Genomic DNA, 26,262 nt, shown 5'->3' on the forward strand with positions numbered 1-26,262 from the left:
CTTTAAGATCATTGGCCCAGCACTGCCAAGTCACCACTAAACCATGTCCCTCAGCACCACATCTACATGCCTTTGCAACACTTCATATCCCCACTGCCTGTGCAGTACTGAGGGGGGTTGTGGCTGAAGTCTGGAAGTCCTCTTCTGCCAAGTACTCAGCAGTGGTTTCTAGCTGAGGACTACATTCCTGCTGTGAAAGTATAGCAAAAATAGGTATAACTGTCATTGTATTCCAGCTAGACAGTGTCTGGATCACGTCATTTGCACAAGATGCTAAAAAAGGGCACTGCCAGGTTGACTTTCAATCCTTGACCACATCTACACGGCTTTGGAACGCCTTCAGAGACAGGCACTCCGCCACCTCCCTGAGCAGCCTGGTCCAAGCCTTTGTAACCCGTTTTGGGGAAGAAACTGTCCCTCATGTCCAACCTAAATCTCTTCTGATACAACCTGAGGCTGTTTCCTCTTGTCCTATGACGTGCTACTAGGCAGAAGAGCCCAACCCCCACCTGGCTCCAACCTCTTTACAGGGAGCTGTAGAGAGCAATGCAGTCTCCCTTCATCCTTCTCTTTTCCACACCAAACAACGCCATCTCCCTCAGCTGCTCCTTGTCAGACCCTTCACCAGCTTCTTTGCCCTTCTCTGGACACGTTCCTGCACCCCAGTATCCTTTTAAAAATCAAACAAAACATTAAAAGAAATTTACAAGAAATACTGGCTTGCCCTCCCTTGCACTGTATCTGCAAGCACATGATGGTTTAGACACAAGATGTGGATTGAAGACACCACGCATTTCCACACCAGCATTGTTCCTCAACTACCATATTTAAAACCACAGGGGGTTTAATAACTACTGGTGGCAGCTCTTCAGCCATGAATGGTTAACAGATCTCAATGGTCATACATACTAGGATCTGCTTTTATTTCCTTCTTTCCCATCTAATCCCAATCCATCCCACTGCTCAAATCCCACTGTATCTTTGCAGCAGCCTCACATTATTTCTGCCAGTCTGCAGAAAATCAGGAAAGAGGAAGAAGGATTTAGATCACTTCTCTTTTCGTCTGCTTTACTTCTAAAAAAAACAAACCCAAAAGCACAGCAGTCAGGTTTACCTCATTCTGTTCCCTCCTGGTGGAGATACAGCTGACAAAAAGCTAAAAAAACTCTTGCAGCTCTGTGCAACCTGCATCAGAAATGAATCTTGTACCTGGCCTTGCCACTGCCATGTCATGTCACTGCTGCAAATACCTCTTTTGAGACCAAGCAGTTTTGACAGAAAGGCTTTTTGGAAAGGCTTTTTCTTTAGGATATGAGAACTTTTCACAGCTATCATACCACCACTGCTCCCAATTTCAAATTCTAGACAGTAGGTGGCAAAGACAATGCAAGGGTCCACTTCACTTAGGGAGAGTAAAAAGCAGCTTGAAGGTGTTATGCTTACCCTCAAAAATAGTATCACCAGTGCCAAAAGCTATGGGCTCTTAAATAACAAGAACTATAGAGTAGTTTGGAAGGTGCCTTTCAAGCTCATCCAGTCCAACCCCTCTGCAGCCAGCAGGCACATCTGCAAGTGGAGAAGGTTGCTCACAGCCCCAGACATGCAATGGTAGCAGACCCGGGGCACCTCTCTGAGCAACCTGGGACAGGGTCTCACCACCCTCAGTGTCAAACACTTTTTCCTTCTTTTCGCTCTAAATCTTCCTCTTTTAGTCCAAATCAACCCCCCTTGTCCTTTCACAACAGGCTCTGCTCATAACTCTGTCCTCAGCTTTCTACTTGGCCCCATGAAACACTGAAAGGCCACCAGAAGGTCTCCCTGGAGCCTTCTCTTCTCCATGCTGCACAACCCTAACTCTCTCAAATATATCTGTAAAATTCTGACTCTCCTATAATGACAGTGTGGGGGAAAAAAAGGCAAAATACTTAATAGATGACATAAGTGCATTCCCACTCCTGATGCTAGCAGATCAAGTGTCTCCCCAGATATATCCATCCTCCAGCTTCGAGAGAAAGCTGTTTCTGAAACAGGCAGTTGTGATAATTTCCCTTTATAAGAGAGGAAAGCCAAGCAAGTTGACAAAATTACTTTGTGGTCTCATTGCCTGCCAGGGACCAGCTCTTTTTTCTTCTTTTTCCTTCTTGGTTTCAATTAATTAGCATGACACCACCACAACTAAATGGTGTATGTGCACGAGAACTAACACTTAATCAAAGGCTAGGGACTCTATTATGTCATTTTCACACATGAATTGTGTAACGTGGGGAGACAAAGTGAAGGTGAGTTAGGCCTGACAAATGGCTTGGATGCAGGGTGAGTCATTTTATCAATATTTCAAAGTCCAAGGAAGAAAAGTATCTTCTGAGTGCAGGCAAACAGAGGTGGAGAAGGTTTCAGAGGGGTAAGAACAGAAAGAGAAGGAAGAAAGAGGAGGACACAGCTGTGGAAAGCTTTAATTTGAGGAGGTACTGAAAACCATGCCTGTGATGGGGTGAGGGACACTCTGCTTTCAAATGAGAAAGGAAACAAGTTTGTTTTATGAGTAACAGTGAAATGCCCAAGCAGGCAATTAAAAGTGCTTTATTGAGGCCATTTTGGGACACCAAACCCTTTGAAGATTGCATATCCCCTCATATTTCACATTCAATGTTCCTCTAAGTAAAATATGTGGTTCCCCCTAGTTACTCAGTTATGAATTGTACTTTAAAGGCAAGGGGACATTTTTGATAATGCACATCTTAAACTTTTCATTAAACTACCAAATTTAAATTCTACCTTTTTGTGCACTCTGACATTTTTGCCTGGCATTTTCATTAATTTTTGCGACATACATAAACGTAGCTGAAATGTTAACTGATCAATACTTTGTCTCTCTCATGTAGCACTAGAGCAAAGCTCCCCAAGGACCAGGCAGCAGTACAGAAATTAAATGTGTAAAATATCAAATGTTAATGTTAAACACAGCAGCACTTACTGTATAACGACTGAAAAGGCTAAAAGAATTCCAAATGGACAGATGGTAGCACAAATTATCTACAATCACATTTAAAGATTAAAGTTTGTCCCGTGAAATAATTCATTGACTCATGTTGAAGTGTGTCCTTTTACTGATAGCTTCAGTTGTCCAATTATTTTTGTGCTCATTACAGTGAGAAATGACAGTATTGGGGGAAAAAAAAAGGAAGAGAAAAAAGAGTATACCCTTTTCCCTCCCCCTCTCTCCTTTTTCCCCCCTCTATGTTGCACCCCCTGACATCTGCAAGAACACCAATGTCTCGTCGAGAAGCTGATGGAAATTAGGCCCAATTTAGTAGACATTTCACTGCCCATAGATTAATCTAAAGAAAAAAATAAATAATCTCCATTTGCATACTCTAATGAAGCCCTGCCTCAAATATTTAAATTGCTGAATTAAAAACAAAAAAACCCACCCTCACCCTATAAAATTTATCTGCTAAATAACCCAAAGGTCTTTTTTTAAATACAGAAAATAACTTGAGTTTACCACAAAGCCTCTCTCTACATATTCTGCCCTTTTTTATTTCATTGAATTTAGGTGCTTAAGAGGGATCAAAATAAAAACCAGCCTCCAAACCATATAACACATTCTTGACATTATAGTTCTGCATGCAATGTAATAAAGCTGCTCTAAAAAAGAGACGCTAATTTTAGCACTGCTCCTATGCACTTAAGAGCAATTCATTGTGACCAAAAAAAAAAGGGAAAACAAATCTCCTGATGGTTCAAGCCCAAAGTTACATTCCAACTGCATCAAGCTGTGCTTCATGAGCTATGTGCAAATGTCTTTGAATACCTGAAAAATATCAGCTAATAATGCAACACTCATGTATTTTATATCAATATCTATATATATGTATATATATATAACCCCCATATATAATATATATAAAACAAAAACTTATAGATAAATATATTTTTTTTAAATCTAAAAAAATACATCTGAGTAGTTTTGCTGTGAACTACTGAGGAACCCAAAAAAGAAATGAAGTCCAGACTTTCAGCCACCCAGCCAAAAGCCACAGTGAAGTCCATGAGGTTAGGAAACTCATCAGGAAGAGGTAAAATACTGTTTAATTGGGGAAATGCCTAAATGCTTGATCTAGAAAACTGAAAATGTAACTTCTGTGTTTCTGCAAATTCCAAGCACAGATATGGCCAATACTGGCACCAACACTGGGCTGATGCTTTTGGAGAGATTTAAGGAGAACCACCAATAAAACATATCCGTTGCCAACATGCTCCAAATGATCTAAAAGACAGACTGCTAACTCCAACATGCTCCAAATGATCTAAAAGACTGCTAACTTCAGGAGCATAACTAACCAGCAAACCCCTCAAATGAACACAGTCATGGTAGAGGTTAGAAGGGACCTCTAGAGGTTGAATCCAATCCTACTGCAGGATCACGCATGGCAGGTCACACAGCGATGCATCCAGATGGGTCTTAGAATCACAGAATTGACCAGGTTGGAGGAGATCTCCAAGATCATCCAGTCCAACCCAGCACCCAGCCCTAGCCAGTCAACTAGACCATGGCACTAAGTGCCTCATTCAGGCTTTGCTTGAACACCTCCAGGGACGATGCCTCCACCACCTCCCTGGGCAGCCCATTCAATGCCAATCACTCTCTCTGGCAACAACTTCCTCCTAACATCCAGCCTAGACCTCCCCCAGCACAACTTGAGACTGTGTCCCCTTGTTCTGTTGCTGGTTGCCTGGCAGAAGAGACCAACCCCCACCTGGCTACAACCTCCCTTCAGGTAGTTGTAGACAGCAATGGGGTCACCCCTGAGCCTCCTCCTCTCCAGGCTAAACACCCCCAGCTCCCTCAGCCTCTCCTCACAGGGCTGTGTTCCAGGCCTCTCACCAGCTTTGTTGCCCTTCTCTGGACATGTTCCAGCACCTCAACATCTCTCTTGAATTGAGAAGCCCAGAACTGGACACAGCACTCAAGGTGTGGCCTGACCAGTGTTGAGTACAGGGGCAGAATAACCTCCCTTGTCCTGCTGGCTCCAAGAAGGCTCCAGAGAAGGAGACTCCACAGCTTCTCTGGGCAGCCTGCTACAGCCCTCTAGCAGCCTCACAACAAACAAGTTTCTCCTCTTGTTCATGTGGAATCTCATGGGTTTCAGTTTGTACCTCTTGCTCCTTGTCCTGTCTCTGGGCCACATTGACAAGAGCCTGGCTCCATCCTCTTGCCTCTCACAGCCCTTTTAGCTCTTGCTGAGCATCGATCAGACCCCCTCTGGGGGTGCTCTGTCCAGGCTAAATAGCTCCAAGGCTCTCAGCCTTTGCTCCTCACAGAGATGCTACAGGCCCCTTGGCATGTTGTAGCCTCCACTGGACTCCCTCCAGTAGTTCTCTGTCTCACTTGAACTGGGGGGTCCAGAACAGGACACAATGCTCCAGACATTGTCTCACCAAGGAAGAGTATAGAGGGATGAAGACCTCCCTTGACCTGTTGTCAACAACCTTCTTGATGTACCCCAGGAGAGCACAAGCCTTCTTGGCCAACAGGGCACCTTGCTGTCTTTTTTTAGTTTAGATGACCAACATTGTGACTCTCCAATATGCATTGGCTTTACAAAGAGCATCAGGAAATACTGCTGTGTGACAGGAGCATAATGCAGATAACTGCAGAACTACAGCCATCAAGGCTTCCTGTGGATTTCCAAGAGGAATCCTCCTCTGCAGATCACTCATCAATCGAAAAATAATTTAATACAGTTCTGAAACCTGAGCTAGTCTGCCAGAATTTCTTCACATGTGGTCTTTTGTAACAGTGGCCCCATCAGAAAGTAAAGACCAGGGCCTGAGTTGGAAGCAAAGCTTCCTGTCATTGTAAGACCAAGAACTTGGGTCACTGGAAGATGTGAAAAGCAAAACCTCCATAAGCCATTTGAGTGAAATGGCTGTAAATCTGCAACAGGACATTACCCACCAAGGTATCTCTGGAGATCCAAGATGGAAGGAAGAAATGGTTAGTTTAAAAGTTTACTTCTTGCACATTATTTATTAGCCTGCCTACAGAGCTGGAAACTTCCAGAACAACCTATTTCTCATCTCCTCTCTGGCACTGACATTTCACTGTGACATTCTCCAACCTCTGGGAGACAACTTCAAGAGGAGATACGATTTGTGTAATGGTGAGGAGATGAAGATGATACATAAAAGTAAAGATTTTTTATAGAATATATTAAATCCCAATGTAACCTTTGTGCAAGCATAATTCAGCATTTCACATGTAAGTGAATCACACTCAAGATTTTTCAAGGGCCTATGATAATTAAAACAGAATCCCAGCACGGTGGGGGAGTGGGAAGCGACCTCTGGAGATCACCCAATCAAACCTCCCTGCTAAAGCAGGGGCACTCACAGCAGCTTGTCCAGGAGCCCAGTGGCCACAGGGGTTGGAAGCTCTGCAGAGAAGATCTCTATCTCTCTTGGCAGCCTGCTCCAGGCCTGCAGCACCCTCATACCAAAGCAGTTGCTCCTCCTGTTCAGGTGGATCTTCCTGGATTCCTCCAGTTTGTGCCCATTGCCCCTTGTCCTGTCCCTGGCGACCACTAAGCAGAGTCTGGTCCCCTCCTCTTGTCCCACAGCCTCTGAAGCTCTTTCTGAACATTGATCAGATCTCCTCTGGGGCTGCTCATCTTCAGGTTCAACTGACCCTGGGGTCACAGCCTTTGCTCCTCACATGGTTGCTCACAGAGATGCTCAGCATTTCCACAGCCTCCTCTGGACTCTGTCCAGTGTATCCTTGTCTCTCTTGAAATGGGGAGCCCAGAACTGGACAAAATACTGCGAGTGTGATCTCTCCAGGGCAGAGCAGACATGGAGGCCACACTTCTCTCCAAGCGCACCAGGACACCACTGGCCTTCTTGTTCACAAGGGTACACTCCTGGCTCATAGTTAACTGATTGTCTGCCAAGAGTCCCAGTTTCTGGTGGCCAACAGAAGGTTATCACAGTATCACAGTATCACAGTATCACCAAGGTTGGAAGAGACCTCACAGATCATCAAGTCCAACCCTTTACCACAGTGCCCAAGGCTAGACCATGGCACCAAGTGCCACATCCAACCTTGCCTTGAACTGCCCCAGGGATGACGACTCCACCACCTCCCCAGGCAGCCCATTCCAGTGTCCAATGACTCTCTCAGTGAAGAACTTTCTCCTCACCTCGAGCCGAAATTTCCCCTGGCGCAGCCTGAGGCTGTGTCCTCTTGTTCTGGTGCTGGCCACCTGAGAGAAGAGAGCAACCTCCTCCTGGCCACAACCACCCCTCAGGTAGTTGTAGACAGTAATAAGGTCACCCCTGAGCCTCCTCTTCTCCAGGCTAAACAACCCCAGCTCCCTCAGCCTCACCTCGTAGGGCTTGTGCTCGAGGCTTCTCACCAGCCTCATCGCCCTTCTCTGGACACGCTCAAGCATCTCAGTGTCCTTCCTAAACTGGGGGGCCCAGAACTGAACGCAGTACTCGAGGTGTGGTCTGACCAGTGCAGAGTACAGGGGCAGAATGACCTCCCTGCTCCTGCTGGCCACACCATTCCTGATGCAGGCCAGGATGCCACTGGCTCTCTTGGCCATCTGGGCACACTGCTGGCTCATGTTCAGGCGGGTATCAATCAGTACCCCCAGATCCCTCTCTGTCTGGCTGCTCTCCAGCCACTCCGACCCCAGCCTGTATCTCTGCATGGGGTTGTTGTGGCCAAAGTGCAGCACCCTGCACTTGGAGCTATTGAACCCCATCCCATTGGCCTCTGCCCATCTGTCCAGGCGGTCAAGGTCCCGCTGCAGAGCCCTTCTGCCTTCCAACTCAGTCACATCTGCCCCCAGCTTAGTGTCATCTGCAAACTTGCTGATGACTGACTCGATGCCCTCATCCAGATCATCTATGAAGATGTTAAAGAGGATGGGGCCCAGCACAGATCCCTGAGGGACACCACTAGTGACTGGCCGCCAGCTGGATGTGGCACCATTCACCACCACTCTCTGGGTCCGGCCCTCCAGCCAGTTTCTAACCCAGCACAGAGTGTTACCATCCAAGCCACGGGCTGACAGCTTAGCCAGCAGTTTGCTGTGGGGGACAGTGTCAAAGGCCTTGCTGAAGTCCAGATAGACCACATCCACAGGCCTCCCCACATCCACCAAGCGGGTCACCTGATCATAGAAGGAGATCAGGTTAGAAAGGCAGGATCTGCCCTTCCTAAACCCATGCTGGCTGGACCTGAGATCTTTGCCATCCCTCCGGTGCGCAGTTATTGGCCCCAAGAGAACCTGCTCCACCAGTTTCCCTGGCACTGAGGTCAGGCTGACGGGTCTGTAGTTCCCAGGTTCCTCCATCCGACCCTTTTTGTGGATGGGGACCACGTTGGCCATTTTCCAGTCTCCTGAGACCTCTCCGGTGAGCCAGGACTGCTGGAAAATGATGGAGAGCGGCTTGGCCAGCTCAGCTGCCAGCTCTCTCAGCACCCTGGGATGGATCCCATCTGGTCCCATGGACTTGTGGGTGTCCAGGTGGCTCAGCAGGTCCTGAACTAATTCCTCATGAATTTCCAGGGGAACACACTGCTCCCCGACCCCATCCCCCAGGTCAAGAGGCCACTTGCCTCCTCCTCCTCTCTCCTTACTGTTGAAAACTGAGGCGAAGAAGGCATTCAGGACCTCTGCCTTTGCTTCATCATCAGTTATAGTTATGAAAGTCCAGAAACCATCTAAACCAAATGGTTACAATCATGATAGAAGCTCTTGTTGATTTGACTTGGCCAACAAACACTTATCAACGTTGTGCCCAGTGGAGGGATGATTTGGGCAGAATGACATCAGGTCACACATGATGCTGAGTTGGAGCACATCTGTGAAGAGACATAAAATGTCCATGGCCAGCACCACCACCACATAGCAAAGCAAATACTAAAAGGAAATTAAGAAAAGCAGATTTAAGTAAATGTATGTATGAAAGACTGGATGAGGAACTTCGTGCCATGGTTTAGTTGACTGGATAGGGCTGGGTGCTAGGTTGGACTGGATGATCTTGGAGGTCTCTTCCAATCTGGTTGATTCTATGATTCTATGAATATATATAACAATAAAACCAGGAACCTGCTCTTTCTGCCGCGGTACACTACAGCTACAGTGATAATCTGTACTCACTGCAGAGCTCCCCACTCAAATTCTGTGTTGTAGGTATTTCCAACTACTTATTTTGACACTGATTTTTTTTTTCCTGTGGCCTGTAACAGTTAGAATTTCACAGCAACACAACTCCTTCCATGGCCTCACCAGTGCACATAAGCACTTCATTTGCCCAACAGAAGAGGATAACTTTCTATTGTCTTTCTCCCACTGATGGATGTTTCACATCTGTATTCACATCAGACTTGCACAGATGAGTATTTACAAACTGGGGCAGTAATAGCAACATGAACACCAGAGTTTTATGCAGAAAAACATATTTTCCTCTGAAACTTTGATAATTTTGATGCCTTTAAACTGAAACAGTAACATTATAGTTCTAAATTAGCAGGTATATTTATACTTTTTTGCACATAGTTACTAAAGACCTCATCAGAAGCATAAAAACACCACCAGTCTAAACACTCATCTCTTGATGAACATAGCAACCAAGGACAGACAGCTTGCTGCCATCCTTTGACAGGCTCCAGGGTGGGGGTTAACAAGTCACTTAGTGCAAACAGATCCCTGCTAGAACTCCCTGCAAAACAGCATCATTTAGGGATGCACCAAACCACCCCATTTTACTGCAGCCAGATCCAAGGCCTGCCTTGATGTCTCCAACTTTGAGGCACCTGAGTTTGAAGCACCCAAACCAAGAGCACTGTCAGCATAGCCCCTTTCAGTTATTCAGATGAAGCCTAAAAAGCATTCCCTGCTCGTATTTGTGGTGGAGAGGCTCAACATTTAAGTATTATTTCAGCCTAAATGTACATGTCTCAGAAAGTGTGTCTGTGCAGACATTTCTACTCCTGGTGGGACTCCCCCAGGCAAGAACCAAAGAGAGCCTCCCTGGTCCTGTTAGCAGCTCATCAGATTTTGAAAATAATAAAAAAATACAAATTCATGAGGGGAAACACAACATAATCCACAGCTATGCCTCGGGTTTTCGAGATTTAACAGGAAACAAACAAGCAAACAAGTTAATATTAACGAAGCTTAATGTTTATGGGAAAAGAAAAACCAAGCATCACTTTAATTTCAATCACTGAAAAATGAATTCTCTGAAACTAGGAGAAAATGAACTATGGCCAGAGTATGATGTGTCAAAGGTACTGGTCTGTGCGCACAGAGGGTGTTTGAAGTTGGAGTTTGTGGGGTTTTTATTGTTTATTTGTGGTTTTTCTTTAATGGCTTGGTTTCGTTGTGGGTTTATTTTTGTGTGTGGGTGAGTGTTGGGTTTGTTTTTTGGGTTTGTTTTTTTTTTTTTTTGGTGTGTATTTTTTTCTGTTTCTTTTTTTTTTTCCTTTTTCAGTTGAGTTTTTGTTTTGTTTTGTTTGATTGGTTGGTTTTGTTTTGTGCTCTTTGGTTCGTTTGTTTATTTATTTATTTATATTTAATTTAATTTAATTTATTTTACTTATTTTACCAAGAACACTAAATCTCAGTAAGGAAGCAACTCTTTGGGACCAGACCTTTGTAACTTAAAAATAAAAAAAACAGAAGAGACAAAAGTGTGACATATATTGATGTGTGGAGGACAAAAGAGCATTGATTTTATACTTATGCCATATACATTTTACATTCACTATATATATGAATTTTTATAGTCACGATAAGTGTATTTTGGATTAATGATATATAATTCTTATGTTAATTACATATATTTTTCTGTTCACGATACATAAATTTTATATTCATGGCCTATAAGTTGAATCTAAATTTGAAATGCTTGGAATTTTAGGGTAAAAAATGAAAAATACACAGGTGGGAGACAAACAGAACTTAGCATAAGTAAGAAGCGATAAGTTTTAAGACAGGCCTATAGCTCACTGAGTGTATTTTATCACTCACTCATGTAATTTCTGCAATTATAAATAGAAACCCAACAACTTCCTGCCTTGTTTATGTGACGTTTTACACTGCATTATCCTTTAAAAAAAAAAAAAAGAAGGAAGAAAAAAGAGCATATGAATGAAGAAGATGTAGGGAATCTTCAATGCAAAGACCTCAGTAAAAAACAATGAAGGCTCCTCTCACCACTTCAAGTGCAGAACGCAATTACACCAGGGGTGATTAACAACAAGAGAAAGAAAATCATACCAAGAAAGCAGCAAGACTTCTTGGGGGAGAATCCCAGTCAAAGCAGCTGCTAATGTAGTAGGCGGCGTTGATGAGCACCATGACGCAACGCTTCATCCGGATGAAGTTTCTTAACAGGAGCTGTTAAAGAGGTGAAAGAATGAAAATGTTTCAGAGACACTCCCCACTCCCCCCCCCCCCCCAAAAAAAAAAAAAAAGAGAGAAAAAAAATCTTACAACATTGTCAATCTTAGTTTCAGTGAGAACGGAGAAGCCAACAAGTTAAGCTCTGGCTCACAAACTGAGATAGTCCAAAGTCTGAGCGGCTTGGGAAAGAATTTGCCAGTTGTATCTGCTGATATTTGTTGAATCTAAATCTAACTGGTTGACAAATGGCTGCGAGCCACTTGTGAAATTATGCCACTGGCACAATTTCATCAAAGTTCCTACCATTTCAATGTTTGTTCCTACAATTTCAGAATCTCCAATAGGCAAGACCTTCCTCATTCTCGAGTACTTCAATCTCGGGCTTTCTTAATTAAAAAATGGTGCAGAGCTTCAGCCTTTACATGGCTCCTGCACCTGGAACCATGTAAAATCACCGCTCTGATCTAATCAAGATCACCTGCACCCCTCACAGCCAGATTTTCCTTCATTTGTACACAAATTTGTCTGCTGCGACACATTTTAACCCATGTCTTCATTTATAGAACTAAACTGTCTTTATTTATAGAACTTAAACGTCATATACTCAGTCTACAGAGAGACAGCAAAGCTGGGTTTTGATTCAAGAGACCCAGTGAATCCCCTGAAATGGCAATACACTTGACAAAAAAAACAGAAAGTGAAAAAAAAACCCAAACCCACAGTGAATAATTTAATTTGCGTCATGAGTAGCACAGAAAATGCCCAGTAGGAAAGACATTAACTCTTGCAAGATGTGGATGTTTTCAAATGCAACTGTATCAGTCATAAAGACTTTCATATTCCCCCTGCCCTAAGTGGTGTCATGGTAGAATTTCCTAATTAAAAAAACACAACTTGTTTTAAAAAAAAAAGTTAAAAAAAAAACCCAGTTGTTCAAAAAAGTTGTTAAAAAAAGAATTGTTTAAGCTATTTAAAGTTTTCTCCTTCTGCCATCTGCAAAAATCAGAACACCATTTCCTCTTAGGAAAGCGGGGAGAAGAATGAATCTGGAATACAAAGCCTTGCTGCTTCTTTCCTGGGGTAGCTTTAGGAACTGCATTACACACAACAGTCAGGAAAGAAACATTTTTGCCTCTTGAAACCTTTTTTAATTGAAAAAGGTCATAAGACATCCACCAGACCTTTTAAATTATGCTCAAGTCTATCAGCTTTCAGCAAAATAAAACAGCAGTTAGAAGACCTTTGCCTTTGCAATGCAGAAACGACAAATAGGTTGTTCCTATCATCCAACCAAAAGCCCATTTCTCTCCACGTGAAAGGTAACATTTGTAGAGCATGAGCAACTGATTCAAAAGTAGTTTCAAGGGGATTGAAAGATAAAATATGTGGTTTTGTATATATACACACACATATATATATACACACACACATATATACATATATATATATACACACATATATATACATATATATATATATATATATATATATATATATACACACATTTATCTCTTTCTATATATATTTACCAAAGTGTTAAGTCTGTGAGGGGCAAAAATATCCAGAAAAAAAAAAAAAGAAGGGACAGGACATTTCCTACCCACAGAGCTCTCAAGTGTAACAGAGAGTTTCAGTCTGCTGTCTTTGATTCAGATCTCACTCAACTAACTCATTAAAAACGTGGCCAAAGGAATGCTGAGAGGCTCTGCAGCCTGCAACAAACGGAGATCCCTTGGGTCAAGGTTAACAGCAAGAAATTTATGCAAGATTTAGTTTACATGCACCTGTGCTATAATCTGATACGTGTGGAACCTGTCGGTTTCAACTGTGTTCTCGTTCACGTATTTCATGGAAATTAAGCTGCAGTTTATAGAGGGGACACAATAAACCCATGTATTTTGTTTCTGCCTTTTTTTTTCCCCCTCAACCTATCATATTCTTTTGTAAACAGGTAATGAAAATGTTATTCTTTACCCCTCAGCAGCACGACACCAGATATTTGGACGTGCACACTCGGTATTAAGGCTTTTGGGAAGGATTAGTGTTTCCTTACTCTTTACCTGTTTGGACAGCCTGTTTTCCTCTTCAATGTACTTCTGTTCTTTGGGCATGAGGGTTCGTATGCTGGCTTTCACCTGTGCATGAAGAGGAGTGTCAGTGTTTCAGGCTTGCTCCCTCCTCACTCACAACACATGCTGCAGTTTGCAAGAAACAATCACCAAGTTTCAGAGCCATGGCTGCCAGAGCCCGCGACACGCAGACGTACACCGAGACGTGAGTTGCTGCTCCTTACATTAGCAGCAAGAGCAGCAGCAGCAGCAACAAAAAGAGTGGGTGTGCCAGGCAGTGGCAGAAGAGTATTCTGCAGTACACATCAAGGTTTAGAGAAAATGAGGAATGACAGAAATTCTCTACAAATCAGGAACAAAAGCTTTCATGAAACTGAACTCTTTAGCGGTACAAAAAAGCCAAAGTTAAGACTTACAGCATTAAAAATCACATCTATTTCAAGATAGATGACCCCCTTTGTTGGCCCTGTCAGCTGCTTGTTTTTCAAGACGTAGGCTTTCTGTTCACCATTTTGAATCTGCAGGAAAAGGACATGACAGCCGTCTGTCTCGCGGTCTCCGCTGAATACACCCCCCCGATGACCCCTGACCCCCAGCTGCTGAAACTGACAGAGAACCCAAAACAACTGTGGCAAGTCTGACAAGTACCTGTTCATTACCAGGACCAAGTCTGTCAGGAAAAATTAACTATCATGGGATTCAACATGGCCGTGAATTGAGTATGTTAAAATTTTAGTGTTCTTATTACAGACCTTGGTTGAGAAATGACAGACACAGACCTGCAAATATTTTTTCCCCCTTTCTTTTTTTTTTTTTTTTTTTTTAATTTTTCCCCTCCTCTCCTCCCCTCTTCATCAGGAAAAATTCAGAGCTATGTGCCAGGTGAATAAAACTTACAGACAGCAGTGGTATAGCAACTTTGCCTAGAAAGTCAGCACTCCGATCGCGGTCTTCGTCATAAACTGTCACTTCAAGCACCGAGTGGATGTCTTTAATATTGCTACAAAGGCAGAGGCACACACAGGAGAGAGAAGAGGTCACCTATACCAGCAGGCACCAAGGACAAAAGCATGGAAGGTTAGCAGGACCAGATACCCAGCTCTGGCAGGGAACAGAACCTGGCTAGCTGAGCCATCCCTCCCTGCCACCGCGAGGCTCTCTGAGGGCTGCGGCAACTGCACGCTCCCTGCCAGCCTTTCCCAGCAAAAGTTCCTCCTAAGGATGTTGCTTTAAATCCCCTACCTGGAGTGTGAGCTGCAAGGAGCAGAGCAGCACTGGGGGATTTATAGCTGACAGCAGCAGGACTGAGAGTCTTTAAAGACCATCCCTTAAATGCTGCTGTTCTTACTGCAAATACTGTGAAATCCGTCTGTTTGTAAACGAAAATAATTAGGAGCTACACGAGCACACCCTTGCACTGAGAACAAGCTCTTTAATTCTGAATTTCTTGCTTAATTATAAACAGACAACAGTCATTACAACAAATTAGGGAGCAAGAAAAATGATGCATTTTCCAGCTACTACTGCTTTTTTTGGGGTGATTGGTTTTGTGGGTTTTTTTTTTGCCTGCGAGCTATTAAACACTCCACCACCACACACAACAAAACGTCACCATGCATTGTAAACTCTCCAGTGAAAAATTCACATTCCTTATTCAGAGGGGGAAAAAAAAAAGAAAGAAAGGAAGAAAGAACGAATCCCATACCAGAATTGTTTGAGAGAATTCAGTAAACCCAGGAAACAGAAATTCAAGCAAAGCAGTTTGGTAAAATACAGACCTCCAGGTAACTGCACTGCTAGCCCAAAATTAATTAACAAATCTGAGGATAAATAAAATACACATAGGAGGAGAGGTGAAAACTCTCCTGGAAGGCCTTTTTGAGTTTTTCTGTTTGATTCCTGATTAGTCTTTTGTCCCCTGCAAAACCAGGCAATTTCTTATGCAGAGAGCACTGCTGAGCAGTAGAGGTTGATTAGTTATTCGCTCTATTTGTAGATAATTAAAAATAAATTAATGAAGAATTTAGCATGGTTTTGCAGACATAAATGAGAACTGTCCTCATAAGCTAATGAGAAGTACAACTGTGGTGAGGTTTGTTCTTTTGTTCTGAGTTCATTCTTGAGAGCTCGCTGCAGGGCAAGCAAGAAAAGCTACAGATGCCAAATACATAAACTACAAATTTAAAGAGGAAAAAAACACCACCAAACCACCCACCCTCCCACCAGCCCTCCCTCCCCCAAATAAATAAATTAAATCAGACTTAGTTTTGAGACTAAGAGCAAAATAGAGCATTTTCACTTATGTCTAAGTGTAGTAAGTGTAAGGAAAGCTAAAGGTTTCAGTGGTTTTGCAGAGGGTTAGCTGATTTCAGCAGCAGAGAAACCTGCAGCTGATCAGTCTCCTACCCGGTGGTGTCACGTAGAGAAGCAGGGAGAGGAAGAAGGAAACCAGGCAAGACAAATAACAGGAATATTTTGCTTGTGGAAGACTGTTTTGTCAGACTTTTACTGCCCTCAGCATAACAGGATAAAAATCCCCAATCACATCACTCCAATAAAGTGTTTATGGCTGCAACAGTATGACACAGAATGATACTGTGGGAAGTGCTGTTGGTACACACAAGGGAACAGCGGAGAGTATCTGGTTATGATCCATAGAAATATGAATGCATTTAAAATTCCTTCATTTATATGCTTATCTAGTGTTTATTAAGGGTAACAACCACATTTTAATGACAGTCATAATCACAGTATCCTTTCTTCCACCTAAAACTTCAGAGCCAAATGCATCGCGATGGATTTGGCCCTTGAAACTCTTGGTGAAGCTGGCAGGAGTGATTTGTGCAACTGGTACCTGCTTTCCAAGAAACAGATCTTTGCTTTTTCACCTTTGAAATGGTGCCTCTTTAATTTATTTATTTTTTTTTAATGCTTTTCTCCTCAAAAAAAAGGTACTCAGCTGTTTGGTTTAAAAACACCAGTGTGTCACCCCCCCCATCTCTCCTCAGAATCAGCATTAGGTGTCTATTATTCACAAACACATCTTCCAAACACACATACACCCACCCCTCCCAAAATAAAACCCCCAGCAGTCCTCCCCCCCCCCGCCCCTAAACCTTCAAAAAATCCAAACACCTACAATGTGAAGACTTTGTTCCACTCTGGATTGAGGTTCTTGTAGACAGTGTGTGTCAACAGTCTGTCATTGTTCAATTCAACTACACAAAATGGGTCGCTTTTACCTGAAACAGAAAATGCAGGGCAAAATCTATTGACTAAGGAAACACAACATCAGCAAGGGTTGAATTTAAAATCAGTTTGGGGTTTGGGGGTTTTGTTGTTTGTTTTTTTTTTGTTCATGTGTTATGTGTGTGTGGGTTTTGGGTTTTTTTTTTGTTTTTTTTTCTTTCCCCTCCCGAAGCTGCATTGTAATTCTCTTGGGAATTAATTCAGGGGAGTCTTATGGTCTGCATTATATTCAAGATGATCATAACAGGCTGTTCATCTCAGTAATCCTAAAAGAACATTTTATTTCTTTTTGTCTTTAAAAAAAAAAGAGGGAAAAAAAAGAAGAAGAAAAAAAGATCACCATACAGACTTTTCTTGATGAAAAAACAGCATGTTCCTAAAAGGTGCCGAGCACCCTTCTGAGAGAGCTAAGAGAACTTTAATGGTGCTGGCTGTAATGATAACATAATTAAAGCATTTTGATACGTAGGAAATGTATTATTCCATATTATTTGTAATAACATATCACCTGTGATACTTATCCAAAGATTACTATGCCCTACATGTTTCACGCTGCACAAATCCTCTCCCCAAAATCAAAAAGCCTTAAAGACCATCTCAGATAAAAGCCTAAGACCAGAGAAAAATGGGCAAGTACAATTAAACAATGAGGCCATATCAGCTGGAATGATGGGCTGTAGTTTCAGCACAGCAGAAGCTCAAACGTGGTGGAGATTTTTGTATACATTAAAGCACAATGAAGTAGCTTTGCATATATTTACAAGAAGGTCCCTCAGCATGAAAGCCACCACAGGAGAAAGCATGAAGATGCTGCTTTGAAAATGTAATATGTAGATAATGGAAGCAGCAACCTAGACTGGATGGGGAGGTTGATTTTTTTATTGCCCCCCCCCTCTTTTTTTTTTTCAGACTAAAGATTAAAAAAAGGGAAAGGAAATGTGTGTGTGTGTGTGTTAGGGGGAGCAGGGAGGGTGGGTGATCCTGAATGTAAAATAAGCAGCTTGTAGCCTGCAGATGAGCAATGCTTTGATACCAAGCAAAGAGCAAGAAAACTCATACCAACTGGAAGTTTAGGAGGAAGACATGAAACTTACACTGAGCCTTTCCTTAGGTACCCATGAGGCCAATGTTTGTGTATGGAAAGGAGAAGGAAAGTAAACACCTAAATACCATGCTCAGTAACAGTGTGCTTGTGTAAAAAAAAAACATAGTAAAGGCTCTCTGAGGAGGGAGGAAGCAAAAGAAAGGAAGATTAATATCTCCGTGTCTTTGGATCAACCCTGATATTTCCTGGAAGGGTAAGAAGGCATTGTAAGGAAGATCTGAGGAGCAGCAATAACAGAAAGAGCAGTAAGGAAAACATGAGAGGCACATTGAGAAGACAGTTGAAATAAAAAGGCAACAGGAGGAAGAAATCACAGCGTGGAGTAAATTATTTAACTCATATTTCACATTATGACAGCAATGGCAACCTCTGAACCTGCTGGCCAAGGCAGAGTGACGCTATGCCTCCTATCTATTTTGACTTCTTCCAGTAACCGAGCAGAACAACATTTGTCTTTGGCACAGAACACAACTGCATGATTTCTAGGCATGGCTACAAACACCTAAGTAGAAAGCTGCAGAGTAAATTGCTGCTCACAGAACCCAAGGGAACTTTGTCTGACAGAAATCAACAACTGAGTTGCACACTATGGAGAGGTTTGTTCTTACCCCTGGACTTCGGACAGCCAAGTGTTTGAAAGCTATTGAGTGTTGGCAGTGGTCACCCACAATCAAATCTAGTGCACTAAGCAACTGTACTTCACAATGTCTTCAATAACTTCACCATGCTTTGTCATGCACTGTAAGAAGCCATAAATTGAGTAGCTCAGTGGGGCTACATTAACGATATTAGGGAGCCATGTAATTTGTTTCATACCTTATACAAATGACAATGAAATCAATATTTAGACAAAGCCGTCCAGGGGTCACATCTCCCCAACTGCAGTATTGATTCAGCCTACATCAGAGGTTAATGTGTGTATTATTAACTTTAATGATAAAGAATAATTGTTTTAAGTACATTGTGAGTTACAGCCAAGGCTGATGTTTACCTTCTCCAGAAAACAATAAACCGCTCGATTCTTCCCATTAAAGCTGAAAAACGAGTAATTCATTAGTCAGCAGAAGTGGATGCATCACACATCTCAATGTTCTCCTACTTCAGCAGGCTAAACTATGTCAGGAAACTTACATTTATTTAGGAAACCCAAAACATATTTGTTTAGGAAACAAATATAGAATCATAGAATCATGGAATCATAGAATCACAGAATGGTTTGGGTTGGAGGGGGCCTCCTAAGGTGATCTGGTCCAAACCCCTCTGCAGCAACCAGGGGCATCCTCAACTAGATATTTATTTAGGAATATACTGGGCTACCCAGAGAGGCTGTGGAGTCTTCATCACTGGAGATATTAAAAAAAACAGTTGGATGTGCTCCTGTTTGACCTGCTCTGCCTGGTCCTGCCCTGGCAGGGGAGTTGGACAGGATGACCTTTCAAGGTTCCTTCCAACCCCTACCATTCTGTGACTCTGTATGAAACTTAAACATACTTATTTAAGAAACTTAAAGATATTTAAATGGTCTTCACATTTCAGTATTTGAAGAAAGACCCCAATGGCAGTTAAGATACCAAGACAGAATTGGCACAGCAGGTGAGGCAGATGATATTACTTTATCTCCTTTCAAACGCTATCATCAGTCATATTTGCATGTGATAGTGCCAACATGATTTGTGCTTATTAATTGTATGCAGGCTAAGGAAAATGCACTGCAGTGCCTAAAGGCCACCTTCTCCAACAAAGAGAAAGTATTCACCATATTCACTTATTTTCTGCATCTGCTGACATGCACTTTTCCAGTGACTCTCTCTATAGATCTGCATGGATATCAATCCACTGAATAACCTGTAGTATCAATCACAGAGGTCCTTGATCAAGCCAAAGATAAACAGCTTTCAGAAATAACTAAGATAACTAAAGGAAGGAGATTTAGATTAGATGTAAGGAAGACATTTTCTTACAGTGAAGGTGGTGAGACTCTGGCCCAGGTCGCCCAGAGAATTTGTGTATGCACCATCCCTGAAGGTGTTCAAGGCTGTGTAGGATGGAACAACCTGGTCTAGTTGAAGATGACCTTACACATGGCAGTAGTTGGAATGTGACCACAGAATCACAGAACCATGGGATTGTTTCGTTGGAAAAGATCATCCAGTCCAACCATCAACCCAACAGCACCGTGACTGCTCAACTATGTCCCCAGGTGCATGGCCACACATTTACTGAACATCTTCAGAGATGGGGACTCCACTACCTCCTTGGGCAACCTGTTCCAATGTCTGACCACTCTTCAAGGTCCCTTCCAATCACTAGTGGTGCTCCCCAAGGATCAGTGCTAGGCCCAGTCCTGTTCAATATCTTTACTGATGATCTGGACGAGGGGACTGAGTCCAGCACCATTAAGTTTGCAGATGACACCAAGCTAGGAGCAGGTGTAGATCTGTTGAAGGGCAGGAGAGCCCTGCAGAGGGACTTAGATAGGCTGGATGGGAGGGCAGAGGCCAATGGGATGACATTTAACAAGGCCAAGTGCAGGGTTCTGCACTTGGGCCACAACAACCCCAAGCAGTGCTACAGGCTGGGGACAGAGTGGCTGGAGAGCAGCCAGGAAGAAAGGGATCTGGAGGTACTGGTAGGTAGTAGGCTGAAGATGAGGCAGCAGTGTGCCCAGGTGGCTAAGAGAGCCAATGGCATCCTGGCCTGCATCAGGAACAGTGTGGCCAGTAGGACAAGGGAGGTTATTCTGCCCCTGTACTCAGCACTGGTCAGGCCACACCTTGAGTCCTGTGTCCAGTTCTGGGCTACTCAATTCAAGAGAGAAGTTGAGGTGCTGGAAGGTGTCCAGAGAAGTATAATAGAGCTGGTGAGGGGCCTGGAACAGCCCTGTGAGGAGAGGCTGAGGGAGTTGGGGGTGTTCAGCCTGGAGGAGGCTCAGGGGTGACCTCATTGCTGTCTACAACTATCTGAAGGGAGGCTGTAGCCAGTTGGGGGTTGGCCTCCTCTGCCAGGCAACCAGCAACGGAATAAGGGGACAGAATGTCAGGTTGTGCCAGGGGAGGTCTAGGCTGGATGTTAGGAGGAAATTCTTGACAGAGAGAGTGATTGGCATTGGAATGGGCTGCCCAGGGAGGTGGTGGGGGCACCATCCCTGGAGGAGTTCAAGAAAAGACTGGATGAGGCATTTAGTGCCATGGTCTAGTTGATTGGCTAGGGCTGGTTGCTAGGTTGGACTGGATGATCTTGTAGGTCTCTTCCAACCTGTTTGATTCTATGATTCTATGATTCAGTTGAAATTACTCTGTGAAGAAATGAAAAGTCCTCCATTCACACTCAACATTTCACATCTCCGCTATAACTTTAAAAAGTTTCAAGACCAACTTGAGAAAACAAAGTATTGTGAAATGCTACAAGGAGATGCCCAAACACCAAGGTTGACATGCAGAAATTTCCAAGCTATGAACATCTCTGCTAACGAATACCCCTTTTACTGTATGAGAAGACCATGAAGGTCCCATAGCCAAAGCCCTTCACCACTGCCTACAGCAAGCTGGGTATCTGAAAAGCAGCACTCTTTGCTAACATGTTGAACATATGGCATGTGCAAATGATACTTGGATCCAAACCCAAATAAGTGAACGTGATCCAGAAAGACAAAGCCAGAGCAATGCACAAGTACTTAGCAAAACTCAGACCCATCTGTCATCTTTCAAGCTCCAGCATGCGAAAGGATAACTGTAGTCTTAATTCTCACTGACGGCCATGGCGACCTGCTGACCTGCAGGACAGTGCAATAATGGGATCACTCCCAGGGAAAGTCCTGGGGCTGTTCAGTCTGGAGAAGAGAAGACTGGGAGATCTTATCAATGTCTACAAATATCTGAGGGGTGGGTGTCAAGTGGATGAGGCTAATTTCTTTTCAGTGGTCAGTAGCAATAGGACAAGGAGTAACAGCTACAAAATGGAACAGAGAAGGTTCCACCTCAACATGAAGTGAAACTTCTTTGCAGTGAGGATGAGAAAGCCCTGGAACAGGCTGCCCAGAGAGGTTGTGGAGTCTCCCTCTCTGGAGACTTTCAAAACCAGCATGGATGTGTTCCTGTGCAAACTACCCTGAGTGATTCTGCCTTAGCAGGGGGATTGGACTCAATGATCTCTGGAGGTTCATTTCGACCTCTAAACTTCTGTGATTCTGTGAAGACTAAAACAGTCAAAGATGATGTCCTTAGGTGTCCTTGGTCTCTAGGACCAAGGAAATGAGGTAACTTACAATGTTACAAAACAGCCCTGAGAATTGTAGTAGACAAAAAACTTAATATGAGCAAACAAGCAGCCGTGCCCAAGTGGCAAAGAAAGCCAATGGCATCCTGGCTGGGATTAGAAATGCTGCATCCAGCAGGAATAGGGAGGTGCTTGTCCCCTTGTACTCTGCTCTAGTGAGGCCACACCTCGAGTGTTGTGTTCACTTTTGGGCACTTCCTTATAAGAGAGATGTGGAGGTGCTGGAGCAGGTTGCCCAGCAGGTTGCCCTTCTGAGCAGAGAAGGGCAACAAAGCTGAGGAAGGGCCTGGAGAATTAATCTCATGAAGAGTGGCTGAAGGAACTGGGGATGGTTAGTTTGAGACGTAGAAACCTGAGGAGAGACCTCTTGGCTGTCTACAGCTACCTGAAAGGACACTGTGGAGAGGATGGCGCTGATCTCTTCTCACAGATTAGGTAGTGATAGAAGCAGCTGTGACTGCATAGGTTTAGACTGGACATTTTTTCCCAGCAAGCGTGGTCAGGCACTGGAATAAGCTGCCCAGAGAGGTGGTGGAACACCAATCCTGGATGTGTTTATAAGTCATTTGGGTATGGTGCTTGAGGATATGGTTTAAGGGTGACCTCTGTAGAGCAGGGACAATGGTTGGACTTGGTGATCCTGAGGGTCTTTTCCAACCTGAATGTCTCTGTGATTCTGTGAATATTCCACATGTGAAATACTATATCCAGTTCTGGGCTCCTCAATACAAGAGAGACAGGGAGAGAGTCCAACAGAGACCTAGGAGGATGACTGGGGGACTGAGAGCCCTGGGGCTGTTTAGTCTGGGGAGAAGGCTCACCATATAAGTATCTGAAGGTTGGGTGCTTAGGATGCAGGTGCCAGGCTCTTTTTAGTGGTATTCAGTGACAGGACAAAGAATCATAGAATTAGCCAGGTTGGAAGAGACCTCCAAGATCATTCAGTCCAACCTAGCACCAGCCCTGTCCAATTATCTAGACCATGGCACTAAGTGCCTCATCCAGTCTTTTTTTGAACACCTCCAGGGATGGCAACTCCACCACCTCCCTGGGCAGCCCATTCCAATGGCAAGAACAAAGGGTAACAAGCGAGAACCTAGGAGGTTCCACCTCAGCATGAGGACAAACGTCTTTACTGTGAGGTTGCTGGAGCCATGGAGCAGGCTGCCCACACAGGCTGTGGAGTCTTCTTCTCTGAACGTTTTGGAGACCCACCTGGATGTGTTCCTGTGTGACCTGCCCTAGGAGATCCTGCTTTGGCAGGGGGGTTGAACTCAATGATCTATGGAGGTCCTCTCCAATCTCTACCATTCTGTAATCCTATGATGTATATTCATTGTTTGTGCCAGAGCACTGGCCCAGGCTGCCCAGACAGGTTGTGGAGTCTCCTCTACAGAGATTTTACCCCGCCCCGGCCATTGTGATCCTGGGCAAGCTGCTGTGGGTGCCCCTGCTTTAGCAGGGGAGGCTAGACTGGATGATCTCCAGAGGTCCCTTTTGATCCTTACCATGCTGGGATGATGTGATCAGTAATATTCAAAACAAGAACCTCAAGCACAAAAAGTACTCTAATCAAGGTAGCCTCAGACAACTTCTGTCTAGTTAATACAACTATCAATTTCAAGCATGAGACAGAGAAATGGATTTGGCTTGTGCTGCCCAAGGTCAGTTACACATTCTAAACTCTGTTATGATCAGAAGATGCCTTTCAGTACAGACTAAACCATGACTGTCATGGACCACCAGACACATGTCAAGCAATTTACCCAAATCCCAGTATCTGTCGAGGATCTTCCACCCCAACCATTCTCTTTGTCTTTTGTTGGCCTCCACCCAACAGTTCTAGTGACTCTGTTGATCAGGAGGACATCTACAAACTTCTGAACACAGCCCTAAATGTCTGCTCAGTGCTACGTGTGGCTAACTAACAGTTTGGATGCTGGTGTGCATCAGCAAGCACCAAAGTTGTTAGGTGGCTTGTGGACCCTTGTGAATTGACACGAACATCAGAGATGGTGGACTGGTCTGAGACATATGCAAGTAAAGCCCATCTCCCAGCTTGGAGGTAAAATGAACTCTGTCCAACCTAATGAGCAGCAAAAACAACGAAAGTTGGGCTCCATCTCAAATCCAGTGCCAAAAGTACTGCTTTTTCACAGGAGACCAAATGATGTGTGAGCAATTCAGGTGTATCTTTCATCTGTGTCAACATGAACTTTACCTAGGTACTTGAGCTGTCAAACTGCAAGACAATACAATTCATATTTCCGAGCAAGTTAAACAGATCTGTCCTTCAATGGTCCCTAAGAGAGAAGCTGCCTAATAAAAAAATTTGATTCTTGGTAATTTGTTTTCCCAGCAAAACTTCATTTTGGGGCACAGCAAATCATACAAGCAGGGACCTTAATTCAACATCATTGCACTTTTGTGCTCACTTCCTTGCTACACTTGTACACAAATAGGAGTTTTTGTTGGGGAAAAGCTGTCACAGCCTCAATTTACATTTCTGGTTTGCCATGTTTTATACAAGATAAGCTGTGGTGGCCTTTTATTATAAAACTCGACACTTGTCTCTAGGAATCTGCATTGTTCCATTCATACTCTAAAAAGGGAGACTTTAGCAAACAAGCATACGGAGTCCAGCATCAGCAAGTTTGCAGATGACACCAAGCTAGGAGCAGCTCTGGATCTGTTGGAAGGTGCACTTTGGCCACAACAACCCCAAGCAGCGCTACAGGCTGGGGACAGAGTGGCTGGAAAGCAGCCAGGAAGAAAGGGACCTGGGGGTGCTGGTGGACATTAGGCTGAAGGTGAGCCAGCAGTGTGCCCAGGTGGCCAAGAGAGCCAATGGCATCCTGGCCTGCATCAGGAACAGTGTGGCCAGTAGGACAAGGGAGGTTATTCTGCCCCTGTACTCAGCACTGGTCAGGCCACACCTTGAATCCTGTGTCCAGTTCTGGGCTACTCAATTCAAGAGAGAAGTTGAGGTGCTGGAAGGTGTCCAGAGAAGTATAATAGAGCTGGTGAGGGGCCTGGAACACAAACCCTATGAGGAGAGGCTGAGGGAGCTAGGCCTGTTTAGCCTGGAGAAGAGGAGGCTCAGGGGGTGACCTCATTGCTGTCTACAACTACCTGAAGGGAGGTTGCTTCCAGGTAGGGTTGGTCTCTTCTGGCAGGCAACCAGCAACAGAATAAGGGGACATAGTCTCAAGTTGTGCCAGGGGAGGTCTAGGCTGGATGTTAGGAGGAAGTTCTTGACAGAGAGAGTGATTGGCATTGGAATGAGCTGCCCAGGGAGGTGGTGGAGTCACCGTCCCTGGAAGTGTTCAAGAAAAAAATGGATGAGGCACTCAGTGACATGGTCTGGTTGACTGGATAGGGCTGGGTGCTAGGTTGGACTGGATGATCTTGGAGGTCTCTTCCAACCTGGTTGACTCTATGATTCTATGATTAGTGAAACATCTTCATTTTATTCAGTAAGGTAATTCCCTGGTTTAGAAAGCATGAAAACTACCTATGCACAGTCACAACCTTCCTGTTTTTCTGTTTCCAATCTTTAAATAACATGCAATAAAGATTCAGAGAGACCATCAGCTGATGCAGACCAAGTCTTTCCTTCTTAATCAGGGCTTCCACAAACTCCTACCAGGATCTGCCACTGATGCAAATGCTTCACAGGGTAGATGCAACCTAAGAAGCGCATGTCAGACCTACCAGACCCTGAAAAACTTACTGTGCTCACAAGGGACAGGTAGGTAGCATCCATGTGCCCTATGGAAATATCTCTATCATGGCTATAGTGATAGGATGAGGGGAAATGGCATTGAGCTGGGAGAGGGGAGATTGAGACTGGAGATGAGGAAGAAACTCTTGAGAGTGAGGGTGGTGAGACACTGGAATAGGCCGTCCAGGGAGGCTGTGGATGTCCTTTCCCTGGCGGTGATTAGAGGTCAGGCTGGATCAGGCCTTGAGCAACCTGGGCTGGTGGGAGGTGCTCTTGTCCATGACAGAAGATTTGAACTGGATAATCTCTAAGGTCCCTTCCAACCCAACCCAACTCAACCCAACCCATTACTTCAGTATACATCAAGAGACACAAAACTTTTTCTAGTTATGAGTCTCCAACAGTTTTCTCAAG

General features: G+C 44.0%; 1 protein-coding gene across 6 annotated transcripts in view; it reads right to left on the bottom strand.

Moving 5' to 3' along the window:
• Window positions 1–26,262, bottom strand: part of MCTP1 (multiple C2 and transmembrane domain containing 1) — a 411,441-nt gene that overhangs the window by 138,763 nt on the left and 246,416 nt on the right. For all 6 annotated transcript variants that reach the window (XM_064140769.1, XM_064140771.1, XM_064140772.1 and 3 more), the window contains exons 11-15: window positions 16,635–16,737; window positions 14,393–14,495; window positions 13,912–14,013; window positions 13,487–13,561; window positions 11,301–11,420 (exon numbers count right to left, since the gene is read on the bottom strand). In XM_064140769.1, coding sequence (XP_063996839.1) covers window positions 11,301–11,420; window positions 13,487–13,561; window positions 13,912–14,013; window positions 14,393–14,495; window positions 16,635–16,737 — 503 coding nt within the window. The remainder of the gene's footprint in view (window positions 1–11,300; window positions 11,421–13,486; window positions 13,562–13,911; window positions 14,014–14,392; window positions 14,496–16,634; window positions 16,738–26,262) is intronic.

The sequence above is a fragment of the Pogoniulus pusillus genome, chromosome Z (genome assembly GCF_015220805.1).
Source record: "Pogoniulus pusillus isolate bPogPus1 chromosome Z, bPogPus1.pri, whole genome shotgun sequence".
Lineage (NCBI taxonomy): Eukaryota > Metazoa > Chordata > Aves > Piciformes > Lybiidae > Pogoniulus > Pogoniulus pusillus.